This window comes from Wasmannia auropunctata, unplaced genomic scaffold (assembly GCF_000956235.1).
Source record: "Wasmannia auropunctata unplaced genomic scaffold, wasmannia.A_1.0 LD336085.1, whole genome shotgun sequence".
Classification (NCBI taxonomy): Eukaryota; Metazoa; Arthropoda; class Insecta; order Hymenoptera; family Formicidae; genus Wasmannia; species Wasmannia auropunctata.
Genome location: NW_012026805.1, coordinates 19,828 through 28,155, shown reverse-complemented (window position 1 = coordinate 28,155; position 8,328 = coordinate 19,828). Strand labels below are relative to the sequence as shown.

Sequence of the window (8,328 nt, the reverse complement as noted above, 5' to 3'; positions counted from 1 at the left end):
TAAGTGACTGGAGTTCAGACGTGTGCTCTTCCGATCTCGTTAATAACTCTGTAAATAATGGTCTGAGCCAAAATTGAAAGAGGAACTTTTAGTTCAAAATTTCATTCTCTTTCACGCCTTGAAATATTAATTAAGCGTTACGGGACACCCTGTATATATTTTTATTTTTTAAACAAGATAAGAGAAACAAATATGGAAATATTTAAATAATTATATATCCATATAAATAGTCATATGTATATAAAAATAAAAATTTCAACTATTTTTTATATAGAATATCTTGAAAATATTCATTATGAAAGTATTTACAGTGTTTAGAACAAATATAATGTAATAAACTTACATCTTCAGATTTTATACAGAAAGTGGCATATTTTAAAGTGACCACTAGACAAGGTACAGCAAATGATAAAACTTGAAGAAAGTTTTCTAAATTAGATGTGCTTGTTACAATCTTTCCTATCTGTAATAATATATTTTCATCGACAAAGTTCTTAATCATTTAGATAATTTTATTATATACATATGTATGTGTGTTAATTATTATATGTGTTTTTAATGACGCATTATTATAATTTATGCAATATATAGAATTAAAGAAAAAAAACTTGAGTTTTTAAAGTTATATTTTATACAATTCCATATGAACGTCGGTTATTTAAAAAGATTGTCTATTTGCACAAGTGCAAAATTTTTTTGTAAAGCTTTATATTCAAGCTATTTGAACATAATATTAGTTATTACTAAAATTAAAATTGAAAAAGAAGAGTAAGAATACCTGCAGAAATATGGAAAATGAAATCAATATGATGAAAAATATTCTTTGAACACGTCGGTACAATGTATCATTATACGGCCATAAGCCAAGTATGATTAACAGAACTTGTTGTATTCTGTAGGGGTGTTCGATAGATTCCATCTTTTCGAAGTGAAAGTTGAAGTACATTTGCGCCGAAAGTCGCAGAGAAAAATTTCTATCATATTTTATTAAAGGTTCCCGCTTTCTGCTCTTAAATTTGTATCTCTCTTCTCCTTTGATTATTACGCAAAATTATTATTAATAATAAATGCGAAAGTTTATCTATCGCAGCGAGAGAAAAGGGTAGAAAGGTATAATGAGTCAATCGATACATTTTATATTCCGGATAATATTCCTGTAATTGCTGCGAAAATACCAACGGCGAGATAGAAATTGTTCCGCAAATTGTGCAAAATAAGATGATAATATTGAAAGGAAAAAAATTTCTTTCTCCAAAGTTGACGCAGGCGCTTTCATCATTTTCCGCTAACGATCGTTCTTCAGTTCCGTTCGAGTGATCGTAGACATTACTTTAATTCTGCTGAATAGTAAAGTTGAATGAATAGTCACTTTCTGCATAACAAACGCCAATAATTTTCCATTCGATCAAAGTTGAACAGAAGGAAGACCGAGGAACACCGGAAGTAAAGTTATCATCATGGCATACGATTTCAACAGAATTTTTTTCGAAAAAATACATTGTCGCTCAAATTCGTTTTATTTATTCAATCTTTTAGCTTGCTTACCTTTTTCTATTATAAATGATTAAATATTCAAATTTTTAAGTTGATATTGGTACGTATATATACATATATATATATATATATATATATATATATATATATACTTTTTGACAAAAAAGTGATGTATATATTTTACGATTTCGATTGCAATAGTTAATGAAATGTTAATAAAAATTTATACAAATCAGCATGCGTCCGCGCGATACGACGATAAGAGACAGCCCAGCATTTACGGTTACTAAGTGCGTGACGCATTGGAAGGAGAGCTTTGTAAACAAAAATGTGCCGATCATTAATAATTATTTCTATAAAGTATCCCTTCCATTGCTACACCGCTTGTCAAGCAATTTTGAGCGCTGGACTGTTTTTGATATCTAATTCCCAAATGTGTGTGAACGCCTGCTGATTAGAAGACATTTATAAACTAATATCTCTTTAAGTATTGCAAAAATCGCAAAATGATACAGGACTTTTTTATTCAATTTAGTCCGTTCTATTTATTTGTGAACGTTGTTATACGGTTGTCAGGGGATCTAACGTCTATATAATGTCAAAAAAATAACAAGGGTTATACTTTTTAAAGCAAGATCTTTAATCAAATGGTTTAATAAAAATATTTAGTTACAATTAATATGATTTTATGAAATTTGTGTAACATTATTATGTGTCTCCACAAAATTATAAGATTGATGGATGTATTTTATAATTGAAGTACCATTATACGGAACATAAGATCGTGAGAAAAGAAAGTATTAAACTGAAGGCCTAAAACAAAAGAAATTATTTACAGAGATAATTGATATAATTACTTTCTTGATATAATTACACGATTTCTCACCGTGGCCAAACCTTCTAAAGAAGGGCTAAACAGACCACCAGCATCAACTTTGTAACTTTTCGTAGTTTTCCTCATCAAAAAGAGTATAAATTTTTGTATCTTTAACGGAGCATTGTACCATTTCGTATTGCATCTATATTATAAGAAAAAAAATTAATTAGTTTCTAAACATAAAAATTATATCTTGCATCTTTAAGTTTTAATTTTATGATACAGTGTTTATGATACAATTTATATATAATGTTTAAAGAAAGTATATTAATTGTATACATACATCGCTCGATGGACATAAGAATCATGATTTATAAACTCTTGCCCAACAAAATTGCCAATAACTAATAATAAAAAAAGGAAAATTACATAACAAATTAATTTTAAAATCTCTATCTTATTCTGTTGCATCATTATTATTCGAAATAGCTGTAAATAAAATCGATGATTTCAATATAATAATTACAAATAATCTTATAAAGCTAATAAATAATCATATGTAATCAGTGTAGTGTACACACGCGAAAGAGACTAATGGTTGCCGTAAATATAGCCGTCACGACCATAAACAAATATGAGAATCCAAAGCTTGTTTTTAATAACTCTGAAAATCTAATAGAACAAAAATTTTTCGTTATTATTTGTTATCATTAAATTACAGAAAGTTACAATAGTGAATTTGTAAGTTCTCTTGTCAATATTCTATTCATATAAGATATTTTTAGGATTAGTAGCATACTGACTCAAGCGCTCTTCTATGGATATTTACTGCAGCGGTTATTTTATCATGGAGTATAATATAGTTTTTGGCTGGAGATAATTGTGAAACATCTACTCTTAGCATATGTTCCATACGGTAACTATAAAATTCTATATGTCATGAAAGAGATAATGTAATATAACATACCGATAATTATTACTATTGTAAAACTATATTGTTTTTGGATTATACATTATTTTATTATACAGGGTGTCTAATAATTCGTTGACACAATTAAACAGAAAAGTCTTGTATCATTTTGCGATTACACAATAGTTAACGAGAAATTAATTTATAAAGATTTCTGCGTGATTTAGCGACAAGAGATGACTCATTGTATTTCTAGGCGAGCGGCATGGCAATAAGAGGGACGCTCTATAAGAAACAATATGGTTATGCACAAGCAGCACATTGTTGTTTACTAAGCGCTTCTCCCAATTTTCATGGTCGCCTAAAAATCGGTGGGCTTACCTAGACTGTATGTGTAGCTGCATTCGGGAAGCACGCTATCAGCGCTATTGTGTCATTCTATCTTTATCGTTTATTAAACGTAAAATAACGATAGAATGACATAATAGCGCTGATAGTGCGTTCTCTGAATCTCATAAATGGTGGTTGTCTGGTCAACTATTCCTTAGTCGTTGAATCGTGCGGATTCGCAGATTATTATTACATGATTCAATTTCTCGCACATGAGCGTTGTCACAAAAATTACTGAACACCCTGTATACACTGCTGGCCATAAAAATTGCAATATCAAGAAAGACATGATAATACAAAATAATTTATATGATATAAATATTTATATAGCAGATTATTTACGATACATGCAGTATATTCATTTAAAAATATCTACTGCTTGATATTTTTATTAATATAGCTCATTTTTATATATTCTTTTATATTTTCCGTCCTACAAATTTTGTTTCAATATAACATGTTTTTTCTATAATTTTTATGACCAGTAATATAGATTAACAACAAGAATATAAAAATAAAACACACACATTCAGACTTCCATATTATTTCCCACTTTCCTTTTATTTATAACTTTTCTTCTTGCCCTATTTTCTCACTATTTCATATTTACCTGATTATATGTGATTATGTATAAAGTGAAAAAGAAAGCAACGCAAGAGTAGAAGACATATAATAAAATATTTTATTGTATAATAAAGACTATTAATTATATATACTAATGATATATACATATAATATATATGTATATATAATAAAATATTTTATTGTATAACAAAGGCTGTTAATTATGTATACTAATAATAGATGCGAAGATAGAAGCAATAAATAATAAAGAGAAGAGAATAAACGGTATCGAGATCCGACTGTATATTAAGTGAGTAATATAAATAAAAAAATCTAAAAATGCATATCAATCGAATAAGAAAATCTGATTCATTTCCTAGAAATATTTCTTAATCAAACAGAAAATACGACTATTGAATTTTTAGCTTAAAACAGATAGAAATAAACAAAAGCAATGAAAAACTTTTTAAGAATCGTTCTCACTTATGACGTACCTAGCAATTTTAAACAATGCGAAAGCGTGTAATGCATTTACTAATGAGAATGTTTCAGCAGCTACTCCAGTAGTCCCAGTAATAAATATCCCAATAACTTCCTGCATTATTACAATATGAAAATATTTCTCCTGATTAGTTAAATATTTGGCCTCATGAAGAAGTATACGTGGACGAGACTTATTTAAAGGCTTTACGATATCAAGCAAATCCGGAACAAATTGCATTACAATGAAGGAAAAACATCCAAAATAGACGCATACTAAAATTTTCAAGATATTATTAATTTACTCAATCAGAGATAATAATTGTTATCTTATGTGTAAACATTTAAATTATTTGTTATGTAAAGTTTAACGAAATTATAAAAATTCTTCTTTTCAAAAATAATATATATGTAGATTTTATACTACAAGCAAAACAATATTTTTATTGGTGTGTTTATTGAGCGCGCAAAAACGCCAAGCACAATACGCAATACTATATTTAAATTTAAAAATTGAATTTTATATAAATTTTAAATTATTAAATTTTATACCAGTTTATAATTAATTAATTTAATTATTGGTAATATATATCAATAGTTAAAAAATTTTTTTGATAAAAAATATAATTGCGGCGTAATTTTAAAATCAAATAAGCAAGATTTAACGAAATTAAAAATTTTTTTATTATTTCGGTTCCAAAAAAGATTATGCTAGCTTACTTATATTAAAATTTACGTATTAACGGAAATTTATTATGTTATTTTTAACTTGCGTTTTGCTCAATACTTCAGTAATTATCTCAAATAATTCCAATTGGATTCAGATAAAACAATTAAAAATTCGACACTTACTTCCTATACCTATCGTAGATCGCCTTCCAATGTTAGCATACTTGTGCATTATGTCAATTTCTCGATTGTCTACCAGAATACTCCAGTTATTCCGAATACATTTCCGTAATTGTTTTATCTATTAATACATACGATAAATATTATTGTACTACTAATAATATATGCTAAGTAGCAATTAATTTTAGAATTAATTATTGTTGGACTTACATTTCCCATAACAAAAAAAACAGTAATATATTTAATAAGCCATATTAAAACTTGGAAATTTATAGCAAATACTTCCAGAAAAAGATCAAGACTGCATTCCGGAACGAATAGTTTCATAAACTGTAAGCAATTTTCACTGATGTGTGATTAATACTTTATAATTATAAAATTACTAGCAGTTTCTGCGTATCTGAAAAAAAAATTATTTTAAAAAAGCTCATGCACACACAAAATATGCGTTTGAAATATACTCTAAACTTGTATTATGTGTTACGTTTTTATTTTGTAGATTATCTAAACTGCATTATTGAAAATAATTCCAAATATCGCAATTTCTTACATATTAAAAAAGATACAAATGACATTCAATGTTTAGACTCGTTTATTAGTCATTTGATGAATTTGATTGAACACATGTAGTCAATCATAAAGAAAAACCGTGTTGTCACGCTATAAAAGCTGTGCTATAACGATTCAGGTAATTTTAAAGTTAAATTAAATCTTTCTTAAGAAGTATATATCTATTATATTCACGATAATAGAGATTGAACTATTTAGTAAATAAGTACATATATGCGTAATCATATTTAGAGTATATTTTAAGTCGCTGTTTATATGTGTGTGTGCGTGTGCGTGCGCGCGTGTATTTATAATGTGTCTTTTAAAATAATTTTTTGTCAAATATGCATATTTTATTCTTCATAAGCAGATCGACATTCTTATGTAACAAGCTGCGTTTAAAATGCCAAGTGCAATTTGCAATACCGTATAATTTATATTAAAAAATTTTTATTTAAATTTTATATAATAGCTTTTTTTAATTTATTAAACAACAAAAATGTACGTAATTTATGTATATTGGATATAGACCTAATCAGATATCATATGATTAGCAGTATGAGGAACAGATAATAGACAGTGTTATAAAAATATGATAAAATTATACACTGTTAGAAATTTTTATGGAAATTTTCAGATACGTGTGACTAAAGCTTTATGCAGTTACCGTTTCTGAAATTTACTAAACGGGAATAAAAATTTCAGAAGCAGTAACTGCATAAAGCTTTAGTCATACGTCTCTGAAAATTCCGTTATAGTTTAGTAATTTGCAGTAACTGTAACTGAAAATTTAAAAAAAATTAAAAGATTTTTTATCGGTATTAATTTTAACATATATGCAGATTATAATTACCTTGACACATAAATAGTAAGATAATGTGAGCGATATGTTTATGCAAACAACTGCATATACATAACGTGTGTTATATGGTATATTCAACATATCAAATGTATAGCCAAAAAGTATTTTATAATTATAGTTATAAAGAGTTATATTTGAATGTACATACTTTTTGATTATACATTATATATATTGAGTATAATATATAACACACGTATGTACGCAACTGAAAACGAAAAGGGATTTGTTCTACATAGCGTTGTATGTGGAGTATTTTGACAACATTTAAAATTTCACGCGTATAGGGCAGAGTCGTGCAAATCGAGCAAAGTTAGTTCTAATTTCCACCGTTAAAATACCGTATTTTATGTACATAAGCGGATAAATACTGTAGTTTTGTATAACATAATCCGCGGCCATACTTGTTACTTCAATGTAACCGATGTTCTGAGATCTTTTTTGTTTATATGTACCTTAAGTGCATAAAAAGTTTTCCAGAGCTCACCTCTCGTTTCTCAGGTAATTAAATGATTTTGTTGCATTACGTACACAATATTTAGTCTATTAGATGTAAATACATAGTTTTACAATTTTTTTTTTAAATTATACACATATAATACTCCACGAGTCTATCGTGCAGTACCGACGACCTAACTGAATTCTTTGTCCTTTTCTTCCTTTTAATTAAGAGGATCGTAAACTGAAGACTCTGTGGCATCGTTTTACTGACGATTTGTGCATATGTATGTGTGCAATATTTATATAGTAGTGTATAATGATGTATTGATGATGTTTACTATTGTATCAATACCACTGCGCACGCGCACACACACATACGCACAAATTTTCATAATGATTATTCGCATCGAATAGGTGTCGAAGTCTGAATTCTGTGAACTCACAGTTATTTCTTCGTGTAATCTACTAGTCTGGCAACTCGAATGTCGTACGTGTAGATAGCAGAGCTTTTACATCAAGCAAATGTTGTTACATTCAACAAAGAGGAAATTAGACTTTGATGAAGAAGTCACTGAGTAATCGTTTACAGAGAATCATTTGATGAAGATTGGATACAATGTGAAGATTGGACACGTGTCAAATATGTCAAAATGAAGAAAATAACTATTTCATTTATGATATTTATAAACGTAAATTTTGAATATAATCCTTCCAGTTTAACATTTAAAATTCTTTTTCTAATATTATTAATCATTTGGACATGAAATCTGTTAAATAGCTGATTGGTAGTGGAGGATAATTTCACATCAATAAATTATTTTAAAAACTATTTCATTTGTACCAATTACCAATTCTCATAAGCAATTTTTAAATAATTTCTCTCATTTTATCAAGTTCTATTTATACTACAAATAACATTTTTAAAATTTAATTTTCACTGAATGTGAAACTAGTCTAATATACATTAAACTTAGA

At 27.6% G+C, this 8,328-nt stretch overlaps 1 protein-coding gene across 1 annotated transcript in view; it reads right to left on the bottom strand.

Annotated features, from left to right (window-relative positions):
• The window catches only part of LOC105448522, a 6,948-nt gene extending 1,392 nt beyond the window's left edge, over positions 1-5,556 (bottom strand). Inside the window, exons 1-6 of the mRNA XM_011687169.1 lie at positions 5,508-5,556; positions 4,670-4,931; positions 3,115-3,231; positions 2,893-2,983; positions 2,655-2,800; positions 2,392-2,513 (exon numbers count right to left, since the gene is read on the bottom strand). Of these exons, the coding sequence (XP_011685471.1) occupies positions 2,392-2,513; positions 2,655-2,800; positions 2,893-2,983; positions 3,115-3,231; positions 4,670-4,931; positions 5,508-5,556 (787 nt within the window). The remainder of the gene's footprint in view (positions 1-2,391; positions 2,514-2,654; positions 2,801-2,892; positions 2,984-3,114; positions 3,232-4,669; positions 4,932-5,507) is intronic.
• Positions 5,557-8,328: the final 2,772 nt, after the last annotated feature.